This window comes from Cervus canadensis, chromosome 28 (assembly GCF_019320065.1).
Source record: "Cervus canadensis isolate Bull #8, Minnesota chromosome 28, ASM1932006v1, whole genome shotgun sequence".
Taxonomy (NCBI): domain Eukaryota; kingdom Metazoa; phylum Chordata; class Mammalia; order Artiodactyla; family Cervidae; genus Cervus; species Cervus canadensis.
In genome coordinates this window covers 35,314,189-35,328,125 of record NC_057413.1, presented here as the reverse complement: position 1 = coordinate 35,328,125, position 13,937 = coordinate 35,314,189, and the positions used below count along the sequence as shown (strand labels likewise).

Sequence of the window (13,937 nt, the reverse complement as noted above, 5' to 3'; positions counted from 1 at the left end):
TAAATGAGCCCCAGTTACATTATTTCCACCATTCCCCTACAAACCCTGTATCCCACTCAAATGTTTTAAATATTAGAACTAAATCTTCTTCCTCCGAAGATGTGGTCAAAACCACAGCTCCTCTCTGAAGCCGGCCAGCCGTGTCTTCCTCCCCCAAGGCCCGCCACACAGCCATCAGTCAGCGGATGGGCCACGTGCCGGCCGCAGCCAGGCTCTGCGCGCTGCACATAAGATGCTCCGCGGTCACCCAAGGGGCTGCTAAACCAAAGCAAGCGCCAAAAGTAGGACTCACCTCCAATCAAATGAAGACTATTTTTTTAATGCATCATTTCACAAAAACCAAAGGATCAAAAGCAGCCTTTTACTGGCACTGGTAATTAGGTAATAATTCATAGCAATAAATATGCATTTATTCTCCTTAAATCTAGTTTGAGAAAGTACAACTCCATAAGAAAAACGGACGATTCCAATGTAAGAAATCTCTTTACGAGAACAACACTGCCACCTAGAGTCTATAAAACCAGGAAAAAGCTGGCGCAGTTCAGAAACTGTAGTATCAATGAAATCCACTCTAAATCACGATTGAGTCATCAAATTTTTATGTATCTAAATCAGGTAATGTTGGCCAATAAGCAAAAAAAAATGTCTACATTCAATAAAAGGGAATCTCTGTCTTTCAACTCCTGAGATTACAAGCACTGTTCTAAAAACATTCTAAGCTTTTCAACAACAGGAAGCGGAACAATACAAATATACTGTTTAGGAAACAAAGTCCGAATCTCCTATCATTTATATGTAGCATCTTTAAAAAAAACTGATACAAATGAGCTTATTTATGAAACAGAATCAGACTCACAGACTTCAAGAACAAATTTATGGTTACCAAGGGGGAAAGGGGGGGACAGATAAATTTAGGAGTCTGGGAGTAATAGATACATACTACCAAACATAAAATAAATAATCAACAAGGACCTGCTGTACAGTACAGGAAACGCTACTCAAAATTCTGTAATAATCTATATGAGAAAACAATCTGAAAGAGAATGGATATACGTACATGCCTATGAATCAATCTGCTATACAGCTAAATCTAACACAACACTGTAAATTAACTATACATCAATATAAAATAAAACACTAAATTAAAAGAGAAACAGAGTCTGAAATTTATTTTCCCCTGTTGGATGTGAATGCATAATTCACCCTTCACATGAACCACTTGAAAACCAGCAATGAGGTTAAAAGAAATGACAATTAAGAAAGCTGGGCTTACCTGAAAGTGCAAAATTATTGTCCATATTAATCCCAAAGTCAATTTGGGATTTCCATCTGTTATGTCATCATTTCTAATATTCACTAATTTCACCTGTTTTGTAAATGAAGAGAGAAAACAAAATGCTTTTCAACCAGCACATGAGTTATTTTTACTTACATAAAAGATTCTAAATTACAGACATAAAAGAAGCCTGAATAATTTTAATACCAATAATCCTTAAAATACTGTTTTACCCCTAAACCCACTCATCTTAGGCTGCGAATTACAGAGGAACATTTTTGGCTTTGTTTTCTACTGCAAGTACTAAAAGTACACTTGGCAAAACAAAATCACAGTTCAAGTGAGAAGTCCTAAATACTTAAGCTTTTAAACTAGAAATAATACTGTCTTTTTAAAATGTTATTTTTTACAATTAAGTAGGAAACTATTCTGAACCATCAAATAATTTTAACAAATTTTATCACACTTCTATCACAAAGAGTATAAAAAAGAAATCTAACATTATTATTCCATTTGTCAACCACAGACTGCTATGTAAGTCACTGGACATTTGGCAGACTGTTCAAAACTTTAAAAATAATATGTCAATAATAACCAGATTTAAAGTTTATCAACTGTCAAATTATGCATTCAGATAAATTAATGCAATAATGATAACTAACACTTCCTAGAAAAATAATTAAATATCATGAATGATACCTAACATTTTACTTACTGGACAAATCACTACCAAAAATATTTCAACAAGGAGACATGATTAACCATTAATCTTCTGGAAACTTCCACTAGAATTAAGACTAGCAAGGCAAATACCAGTAACACTTAAAATATAAGCGCTGAGTATTTGCTAGAATTCAGTAACTAAAAGCACTGTGATGTTCATAATAAACCAAAGGAAGGACTAACAACAGTGTTTCCTTCTCTTCCTTACCCTCTCTTCTCTTTCTCCCTCTGCATAAAAAAGCAAAACTGTTGCCACCTCCAATTTCTCGGTTTTCAGTCCCTTTCAATTCTCCTGAGTTTCACTGTCTCCTCCTTTTTTCTACTAATTGAAAGCTACCAATTACTTGGCTTATACCATTTTAATCACAGTGGTACCCAATCAAGATCAAATCCAATTTGGTGTTCATTTTTCTCCCATGATTTCTTCTGAAACCTCAAGCGAGTTGGGGACTGTTGTCGGAACTGTTTTTATTTTTAACCACTTCTGAATCACCCAGTTGTGTCTTGCTTATAAAATATGAACTACTGCCTCCTCACTACTACATTTTAAAAATAAACATATGCAAATTTAAAGTATTATATAAACTTTTATAAAAATAGGCAATTTTGTAAAGTGAGTATAAAGAATATTCTCTCCCCACTACTAATAACTGTTCTTTGACATTCTTAACATTCTGTTGCTACTAAAATGTCCTTAACTTCCCAGGCAAAAGCATTCCAACAGAAGGAAAATCAGTAGCTGTTATTCAGACGGTAATGTAGCCACTTACAATTCTGGGCTTACACCTACAATTAATTTCCTTTTCTTTGGAACAAACGTTTAAAAATATTTTAAAATATCAGTCTCACAAAAGCACAAGTTTAATGGTTATGAAAGTGAAGTCGCAAAAAAAAAAAACAAAGTGAAGTCTCGCAGTTCTGTCCGACTCTTTGCAACCCCATGGACTGTAGCCCACTAAGCTCCTCCATCCATGGGATTTTCCAGGCAAGAATACTGGAGTGGGTTGCCATTTCCTTCTCCAGGGGATCTTCCAGATCCAGGGATTGAACCCAGGTCTCCCACATGGCAGGCAGACTCTTTCCCATCTGAGCCACCAGAGAACCTCTGTTAACGATTATTAAATCATTATTAAACCATATTAAATGTTAATGATTAACTCAAAGTCAAATTTAATCTGTTCATTCCCTGTCATGGTCCTATGCAGATTTATTCAGTCACACATGTGTCGTATTATATGATTACAGCTTTGAAATTCAAACATCATACCTGGCGTCTTTTCAAATAGTCAAGTGCAATTTGTACATTCTGGAGTCTGTGAAAACGCATCCGACCCTTCTCTCTGGGCTAAGAAGAGAAAAATGCAGGGTATAAAAAACATTATATTTTCTGACACCATTGACCATGCTAAATATACTGAATACCCTATATAAATACACTGTATGCTTGTCATACTGTCAAAACGTATTTACTGTTTGGGTAAATCCATTAAATTTTTAATGATATTTTAATTTTTTTGAATTACCTGAGATTGAATGTAAACTAGGGATTTTTCTGAGTATGTTTTATTTAAATAGATCCTTTACTATGAATATTTTATTTAAACAAAAGGAAAAGAGAAAGTACCACAGAATATACAGACATTTCATAGTCACTATACTACAAGTCTAGCCTACAATTATTTAGCTATGGATGCACTCAAAAAATTAAATACCATTCCCCAATTGCCTTCTTAATAAACTCTAACTCAAGAGGGTTTTTTAATTATACATGTATGGCATGTTAATGAAAATGAGGTAAAGTAGCATGCAGTTAGTATAAAAACCACCAAGAAGGAGAAAGGCAGTAAAGGTTTACTTAGCCATGATACAGGAGAGAGAAAAGCAATTAAAGCCACGTAATATATTTCCTCTTTATTTTATTTTCGTTTTTGCACACAACCGGTTGGACTTTAATAGTCTGACGCTGCCTGGGGATGGATGTGATGACATGCTGTGTCAGGAAAACTGACAAACCATAATTCTTTTCCTTGATGTTGTTTCCCTTAAGAAACGTTACAAGTCAGCAGAAGGGAAACATAAGGAAACAGAGCTGAGAAAATGTTCAACAAAAATACAAAGAACGGAGCTGATAACTGGCCACACAAAATCTTCCAAAGGGAAAAAAAGAAAACTGAGAGCTAAGCTGAAACGTGAATAGGTTGCTGAAGCCAAAGGCAGCAGAATAAAACAGACGGCGGACCACAGACTGGGAAAATAATCCCATAAAACAGGAGAAATGAAGGTGATGAATCCCCACTGCATCCACAAAACACACGTTCCAGTGAAAACAGGGGGCTCTGGGGATATGATGACCAAAGAAGCGCATCTGTCTTGCAGAGGTAGGCTCAGTCGACTGAGTGTCATGGGGGTTAAACAGCTCTGTCAGGACCTAGCATTTAAAACACCCTCCCCAAATAAAATGAGACAGATAAGACAGGCAGAGAATGTCTGTCTAATACCGACTGCCAATAGGCATGACTTAGGGCATAGTCTTAAATATAAAATAAATGTCCATACGTTCCTTCCAAGAAAGCAATGAGCAGTTATGTCTGAAATATCAATTTCAAAAATGGAACTGATGTGCATAAAAATTGGCAGGCTGGTTGTATTTGTAAACCTTCACACTTATACAAAAGGTATATAAACTTCTTTAGCTCAGATGCCATCCTATAGGGTTGCCATTTCCTTCTCCTATAGTTTAAGCACATATGTTCAAATACCATGCAGTGCATAGAGAGACAGAAATAAATTTAAAGAGAAAATATGTCCTTTGTCCAATCTGTTGGTCCACACACATCCACCTCCCTGTGGGTCTTTGGGCCTTTGTGCCATTTTCTAAAAAGGAGCCAGAAGCCATGGGTTACTGTATGGTGTTAGAGATCACCGCACTGTACCGGCTAGGTTAGTCGAGTTATGGGGGCGACACCTACCCCCTTATCCTCATCCTCCATATCCTCATGCTGTTCATATTCGCATGCTTCTGAGGCACTCACCAACCGTAAGGTCTTCAAAAAATCTCGCTCCCTTGGCTAATGAATACAACAGACAGAAGACAGGACAGCAAATACACAAGACAGACCAGAAATGAAAAGAAGAGCATGAACAGAACATAATGAAGGAGACCGGGTAACCGAGAGGGGGAGGGATGTTCACAGAAGAGGAGATGACACCTGCGGAGGGGGTTAGACCGTCTGTCAGAAAGCGGTGCTTATTTCCTTGCTATTGGTGAGTCTTTTAATAGGGGGTTATAGTATGCATCCAAATTCTGCTAAGCATTAAAAAAAAAAAAAACCCAGGTAAAAAAGAAGAACAGCAGTAGTATTTTAATTACAGAACTGATTATATAAGCAAGGTCGTCAAAGTGTTTCCATCTCCCAAATGCACACCATTTAAAGTCTGAAAATGCTTCAGCATCTAACCAGAACTCTTTTTTCAAGCAGAATTCACAGCAGCTCACAAGATGGATGCTGCAAAAATCGGAACAGGTTGTGCTGAAAACATACTAGGTCATATGCAAAAAGGATCACACGTTCCTCCAAATAAATTATGAAATTTGAAACTTACCAAGGTGTCTCCTGAAAGAACCTCTAAGAGAGAGATCAAATTGTGTCCGTCCCTCAAGTCTTCATAGAGATCGTTCACGTGTTTTCGAACCTACAGACAAAAACACAATTTAAAATTTTTGGTTATAGCGCTCAGATTATCCTTAATACCTGAACAAGAAAGTGGACAAGGAGAAAAAGTTCCTTGTGCATTCATTCATGCAGTGTTTTACGCAGGCGATGCCCTAACCTGAATCACGATTCTTGACCCAGCAGCCAGGGACACCTAACAAGCTGAGTGTTTAGCCCCCCAGCCCCGCACTGGTCTTCCTGATCTCTGGGTCGCAAACTTCAGGATGCCAGAGGCACACACTCCTCATAATAAAAGTCCAGAGATGTAGCCTGGTTAAAAGGTCCATGAGACTCTAGGTACTCCTTCTGAAAATTCCTGTGAGTCTATGATTATCTCAAAATTAAAAGTTTTTAAAAATATATGTGAGGTTTTAAGGCCTCTATTCAAAATTTCTCTGCACAGCATAAATCTTCCTGTGGTGGAGGGTTTTCTTTTCTTTTCTGAATAGCTTCTTTTTAAATTTTCTATTAGACTACAGTTAATGTACACCATTGAGCTGGTTTCAGGTGCACAACAAAATGGTTCAGTTATACATATATCGATTCTTTTTCAGAGTCTTTTCCCATATAGGTTATTGCAGAGTCCTGAGTAGCGTTCCCTGTATGGCCTTGCTGGTTATCTATGTTATATATATTAGTGTGTGTGTGTTAAACCCAACCACTGATTTATCCCTCCCAGGGGATAAACCGCATAACCACACTCCCTCTAGCTGACAGTTAACAAGGCTGGTTTTTTTTTTTTTTTTTTTTTTTAACAAGGCTGGTTTAAGTTTCTTAGTTTATAGCTCAAACCACCAAAGACTTCCCCAAAAGCACTGCTGGTCAGCCACGGAGGGACACCCCTGGCAACGCCGGCCGGCTGTCAGTTTCTGCCGGACAGACACAGTGAGCGCAGGTCACAAACACGGCTGGCCCACGGCGGGCGGGCCCACCCCAACCTGCTCCCCTGGGGCGATGCTGGGCTGCGTGACTTTGCGAGCCAAGGACGGGGTCCAGAAAGAGGCAGAGACCAGCATTCCCCCGCAGCACGTGGGCACAGGTCTGCGTGCCCCCCGTCTGCGTGGTACACACACTCTGGAGGTTTACACGCAAGAGTCAAACTTCTTTGCACGTGCAAAGTGTCATGTGACTAAACAGCAGAAAGAAACAAAAAGATCCAAAGTATGGTCAAAACTTTCCAACTACAGGGCAACCAGCAAGAAAGGGCCTCATGTAAACTGGAAGCAAGCCTTTGGTGGCTAAGACTTTCGGGTCTAAAAAAGCAGCTTAAATACCATTAAATTTTGCTCTGCAGTGACCTAAATGGGAAGGAAATCCAAAACAAGAGGGGATATATGTGTACATATAGCTGATTCATTTCACTGTGAAGCAGAAACTACTGGGACATTGTGGACTAGTTGTTGTCATTCAGCCGCTCAGTCGTGTCCGACTCAGTGACCCCATAGACTGCAGCACGCCAGGCTTCCCTGTCCTTCGCTATCTCCCAGAGTTTGCTCAAGCTCATCATGTCCATTGAGTCGATATCCCAATTTTAAAATTTTTCAATTAAAAAAAAATTTTAATACTACTAAATTTTATTATCTTAACTGACTACATGCTTTACAGTATGATTTACTGTCAGAAAATATTTGTAATTAGTGAAGAATAAAATTTCCTTCAGAGTTTCATATCAAATTTACCAGCTCCTATGACTAGAATTTGGGGACTTTCTGCCTAAGTCACAGTACTTTTTAATATTCAACTAATATTCATTTACCCATCTATGCACCATTAGTTGCAAATAATGTAAGCATTACACTCAGGCCTAATAGCTCTAAGTAACTACTAATGCCAATAGTACCTATAAAATGACCAGCAAAACTGAAACAGTCAGATTATTTTTAACCAAGTGTTCCCATTTTCACAAGTTGACATTTTTATTTTGATTTCTCAATACCCAAGGAATATCAGCTGACTCTTTGGTGTCACAAGATAATTATATAACAGTAAAAGCAAGCTTAAAAATACTTCATTTTTCTAAAAAAAAAAAAAAAAAGAGAAGCACATCATAACACTTTTCAGACAGTCCTATTTAGAATATCTATAAATACCTAAATAAGTTACAAAGAGATTATTCCTTCCATTAAATATTTACCTTCTATTAAATGAATATCATTAAATGACATTCTCTTGAAATACTCAATTACATTTCAGAGCCAATTTCCAAGGATCTTTTCAGGAAGAAATCTATGATATACATAACACACACATGTGCAGACAAGCAACTTTATGAAATGAGCGCTAATACTCAATTTTCTACTCACATATTACAGCACTGTAAGAACTGACTTGGCCTCATTCCAAGCCATAAGCGTGAGTCTAAGGCTTAGGGCCCACTTAAAAACAAGCTGTCCATGGATGGACGAATGGACAAAGAAGACACATGTACACAGTGGAATATTACTCAGCCACTAAAAACACAATCTTGCCATTTGCAACAGAGACCTTGAGGGAATCAGACTAAGTGAAATCAGTCAGACAGAGAACAAATACTGTATGATTTCACTTATAAGTGAAATCTACAAAGCAACAAATGAGCAAACAAAACAAAAATCATAGACACAGAGAACAGAATGGTGGTTGCCAAGGGTTGGGGCTGGGAAGTGGGTGAAACAGGCGAAGGATATCAAAAGAAACAAACTTTCAGTTATAAAATAAATAAGACACGGGAATGCAGTGTACAGCAGGGTGACTGTAGTCAATAATATTGTATCACATACTTGAAAGCTGCCAAGAAACCAAATCCTGAAGGTTAACTTTGTCTGGTGCTGAATGGTATTATAACTAGAATTTCTGATCATCTTATAACATGTACAAATGTCAAATCATGAGGTCATACACCTGAAATCAATATAATGCTATCTGTCAATTATACTTCAATTAACAACAACAACAAAAAAAACAAGGCAGAAGAGCTAAGCTTGTGAATTTCATGCATATGTGTACATCTAAATCAACATACTCCTCTGAGTATGTCCAGTGTAAGCAGAGAGCAGACTAATTCTTGAGAGCCTGAGCGGGAACATGAGAGGCCACAGTTATATAAACAATAGTATGCATCTCTTGACCCTGAGGCAGCTGTCGAATCTCTCAAAACAGACAACTCTATCATGCAGGTCTGACATCTTCAGGAGGGACAGTGGAACACAGCGCACAGTAAGGATGCCCCCGCCCCGGGCAGGAACGAACAATCAACGTTAAGAAAGCCAGGCGCTCTTGGTCCCCTGTGCCCACCCATGCCTGCCAGAGCCACATGTCAATCCAGATCCACTTCCTCTGCCCTTCTCACTCCAGGGCGGTTAAAGATGAGGTGTGATCAATGGCCAAGACATAGGAACAACCTAAATGTCCATCAACAGATGAATGGAAAAAGATGTGGTACATACATACAGTGGGATACTACGCAGCCGTTTACAAGGATGGAACAGTGCCATCTGTAGCAACACGGATGCACCGAGAGATGATCATACTAAGTGAAGTAAGTCGGAAAGAGAAAGACAAAGACCGCATGATATCACGCACATGCGGAATCAGAAATATGACAGAAATGAGCCGACCTATGACACGGGGCTTCCTGCTGGCTCAGACAGTGGAAAGTCTGCCTCTGAGGCAGGAGATTCGCGTTCGATCCCTTGTCGGGAAGATCCCCTGGGGAAGGAAATGGCAACCCACTCCAGTGTTCCTCCTGCCTGGGAAACCCCACGGCTGGGGGAACCTCGTAGGCCACAGTCCATGGGGTCGCAGAGAGTCGGACACGACTGAGAAACTCTGACTTTCAGAAACAATCACAGACACAGAGAACAGATTGGTGGCTGCCGGGGCAGGGGCACGGGCACGGGGGACAGATGGACGGGGGAGGCTGGGGCTGGCAGAGGTGAGCTGTAACACACAGGATGGGTAAACAAGGTCCTCTGCACAGCACAGGGAACGGTACTCAATACCTCATGATGAGCATCATGGAAAAGGGTATTGTTCAAAACTCTGTGTGTGTGTGTGTGTGTGTGTGTGTGTGTGCGTGTGTGCGTGCAAAACAGCGTGTGTGTGTGTGTAACTGAATTCCTTGCCATACAGCAGCAATTAACAAAACACTGTAGATCAGATTTACTTCAATGAAAATTTAAAAGATGTTAATTAAAAATCAATTAGAAATCAATTTTTAAAAAGATGAGGTGTGATTCTGAACACATATTTCACATGAAAGCAATTTCACAACTTGCTCTGCCAGACTGAACCCAACTATGGACATGAGGGAAACTTTCCACCACAAGATGTTCTTTTCCACAACCACATTTATGTGACAGTAAAGAAAAATTAAATTAGGCATGTTTAAAGAAGAAGAAGATTAAGCCAAGCAAAGCCAAGTAAGGAAAAGAGAAAACATATTACAAGGGAAAAAGGATTTCAGCCATGCCTCTGCTGCGGGTTTCATGAACCAGTTACCCAACCTCTCGAGGCCTCCGTTTTCTCACCTGCAAAATAAAAGATGGGAAACAGAAGGCCTCAAGTTCAAACTAGAGAACGAGAATTCTGTGATCTGAAAATAAAACTGTCATCATTTTTTAAAAATCACTGTCAACTTAAAAGAGAAAATATGTCAAATGGAAAGCTGCTAAGAATTTTAGGAAGAAATACAGAAATAGACCAAATCAGCTTCTGTAATGCTTGCAAACATGCTGAGTCATTATTTATCATGGAATACTGCTTATTTTTCTTGTCTCAGGGGGTCATTCTCAGGTTCCAGAGAAGTACTGGATATGAAAAACGCTACCTAAATGTAAGATACCATTATTTTCATCTTCATGGCTCCATATAAAACAAATGCACCATTATTAATAATAATAAAAATACATAAACGGACCTGACCCTGTTTAAGTGCTTTATAAGTAATGGCTCATTTTCCTCACCACAAACAAATGAGATAGAAAAAGAATGTCAACTAAAAATTAAATATCATCATTGTGGAAAATAAAAACTATAGTATTATGAGGAAGGAGTGGTAATGGATGAACCGAGTGAAAGCAACTGGGGTCCTAGAGAAATAACCAGTCATGTGATCATTTGGGGTGAAAAAAGAAGGAAATAGTTCAGCTGCCACAGAAAAACCTTTTATTTTGCCCAATGTCTGAGTCACAGACACGTGGCCTGGTAACTTTCCTTCACAGATGACTGCAAACTGCCAAGAGTTTCAACCTCCCGCTTTCACTTTTTAATAAAACATTCTTTCTTCTCATTTTGGATATTCTCTCCCTGTGGGACAGAAAACTGTCTGAATAAATAGTGCTAGAGGAAATGATGAGCAAGTTGAAAGCACTCTGGGACACTCTGGGGTTAAATTATATAACTTGAGTTACATAACAGGGATGAAGCATCTTTTTCTGTGTTTTTTGAATCCTATGGGATTCTCCCAGAATTTTGCAGGCTTTCTTAAAATGCGGTGCTGCATTGCATCTACAAGCTCACCCCTAGAGGGCGCTCATCTTTTGCTTAGGAGTTTTCCTAAGGAAGGGAAATAGAGGCGAGGTGGGTGGGGTGAGACCCCGAACAAGGTCCTGCTGATGACACATAAATATTCCCATTTTATTTCCCATAGAGAACAGAGTAGACCATGCCAGGTCTTTATCATCGAAATGGCTTAACTGCTCCAAATAGCACTCTGGGATTTTTATTTCAGCTTGCAACTGATTTCACATGGGCTAAATCAAATTCAAGTCTGAAGATCAGGTTGACCTTCAGACATATAAACACAGTTGCTTATGTAATGCTTAAGGATGCCTTTTTCAAAAGTCTGACTTTTAGTGGTTGATGTCAAACTAGAGGAAAGCCTCACTTCCCATGTTTATCCTTAGCGCTGCTGCAGAGCTGCAGCTCGTGTCAGCAAACATTTATTAAGCATCCCTCACACGCCAGGGTACCATCTTGCTTTTATTTTTTGGCCACAAAAATAAAAAGTGGTTCTTCACTGCATGAGGCAGGCTCTGTAAGTCAGGGGCTCAGCAGCTGCGGCAGGAAGGCTGAGACGCCCCGTGGCGTCGGGGTCTTGGTTCTCCGACCAGAGACTGAACCCACATCCCTGCACTGCAAGTGGATTCCCCGCCACGGACCACCAGGGAAGCCCCTGAACTGACGCGAAGGGTGCAGACGTGGATAAAGAGAGCACGCCATCTCTTGAGGCCCAAAGGCGGGGATGACAGAAACTTCGTGGGAGTCTGAGAAGGCCTCCCCGAAAGATGGGAGTGTCCCACCTGGAGGAAAGAACTGGATGGGGGCCAGATGAGGGAGCTCCCAGCTCCAGGGAAGGACAGCATCCGGGACGCCAAGGGGACAGGAGTGGGGATGGGGAGCAGGGGCAGGGCGCGGGGGGCTGACCTCCTGGGTACGGACAGCCTGCCCTGAGCAGAGCCAGCCGCGGAGACCCAAGCAGAATGAGGACACACCATCTCTGAGCAATGAAAGCTCCCGCACTATCCTGAGCAAACCCAGAAAGAGCTGCTGAAGGTCCAATCAATAGGTGAGGATGCAGGAAAGGTCGCTGGCGGGGAGCACAGAGGCCACACACTGCCTCGGTGAACCCGGGGGAAAGGGGATGCCTCCCCCAGCAGCAAGGAGCAGACCACGGGCAAGGACCGCCAGGCCCCTCTCAGGGCAGTCCCAAAGCTGAAGGACACGCTACTCTGGCAAACAACCCCTATCTTTAGAAAGGCACATGAATAATAAAGGCTTGCCCCAAGAGGAGCACCTCACAGCCTTTGGGTGGAAAGAAACCGGAGACTCAGCTTCAGGCCAAACTACGAATGAAGATGCTATTCAAAGCAATTTTTGGATTCTAAACAAATACATTCAGGAAAAATAAGCAACCACATTCTTGGGGGTGAGCTCCTTACAAGTCCTACTTCAAAAACAAAAATAACCTGCCAATAACTTACTATATCAATTATTGATAAGTAAAATGATGCTTCAAAAATACACAGAAATGCTTCAAAATACTGCATGCACTACGGTAGGTGCCTTATCTGAATGGTTGTTCATTACAAACTTATTTCAGTACTATTTCTTCAAGAACGGTGAAGAAATAAAACCACAGCTCAGACTCTTCCTAAATTACCATAAATTCTAAACTGGTTCAGGGAAATATAAAGGGTAAATATCATTATCGGATGTAATAAAAAGGTGGTCATGCTTTTCTCTAGGCAGTGTGTTAGGTCAGCATTAAGGCCACTCAGAGTTATCTCCTTCACTGGTTTCTAACCATAAAGTAAAGATATTCATCATACATTTTAAGGTATTAACGAATAAAATAAGAAAGAGTTTTAAACAACTCAGTTGTTGGCCCCAAGTAGTACAAATAATCTGTCTACTCCATAAAGGACATGATTAGTTCTCAGACAAAGAAGATTTCTCTTTCAAGCTTTCAGATGGACAATCTATAAACAACTTTAAAAAACCAAACAAAGACAAAAGGTCTTCTTCTCTAGTCTTTCATTACAAGGTAGAACTACAGGTCGTTAAGTCAGCTTTCTTACTGATAAACACGTTAAGCTTTGGGAGCATTCTGATTATGGTTTTAACCCAGGTACTTCTTATATTTTCTTCTGTACAGTTTCACCATTGTCATAGGAACATTTATAAAAGATTTCAACTTTTAGAAATTTTAAAGGATGAAATTACTTCCTGTAATAATTTGTTTGGGGTTTGGGTGGCTGGTTCTGGTTTAGTTTGGTCTGATTTGGGTCTACTTTTCCTTCTAGTTCTTCCCTTTCACAACAGAAAGACAGATAAAAATCTATTTTTGCACAGGTATTCCCCTTGGTCTGCAGATCTTTTATGGCCTGCAGAACTGTATCATGTCTTGGTGCTCAACAAGTATAAATAATGTAATTGAAGGAGAAAAGTAAAATTCAGAAGTCAATTACTCTACATTCTATTATTGTGTATCTGCCCACTGTTTGGAGGGTTGGTTCTCATTAAGGATGTATTCTAAAGAGCCTCCATACTACAATGTCAAACAAAGGAGCCCTGGTTCACAACGACATCAGTATCATCCATTCCGTGTGAGCTTTAAAAGGGGTGGCAGGGTTGGGGTGGGGGTTAGGTGAGGGTCAAAGGCAGGGATGCTTGGCCAGACGATGTGGGTCTCTCCTTTCAAGTTTATCCAGTGCCCACCTGGCTCATACCTGACATGCATCTTT

At 40.0% G+C, this 13,937-nt stretch overlaps 1 protein-coding gene across 16 annotated transcripts in view; it reads right to left on the bottom strand.

The window, feature by feature from the left end:
* Window positions 1–13,937, bottom strand: part of DST (dystonin) — a 511,627-nt gene that overhangs the window by 250,589 nt on the left and 247,101 nt on the right. For 12 of the 16 annotated variants that reach the window (XM_043450645.1, XM_043450646.1, XM_043450661.1 and 9 more), the window contains 3 exons: window positions 5,603–5,692; window positions 3,267–3,344; window positions 1,274–1,366 (listed from right to left, as the gene is read on the bottom strand). In XM_043450645.1, the coding sequence (XP_043306580.1) occupies window positions 1,274–1,366; window positions 3,267–3,344; window positions 5,603–5,692 (261 nt within the window). Of the gene's footprint in view, window positions 1–1,273; window positions 1,367–3,266; window positions 3,345–5,031; window positions 5,068–5,602; window positions 5,693–13,937 lie in introns of all 16 variants that reach the window. The other 4 variants (XM_043450644.1, XM_043450659.1, XM_043450653.1 and 1 more) reach the window with 1 other exon arrangement.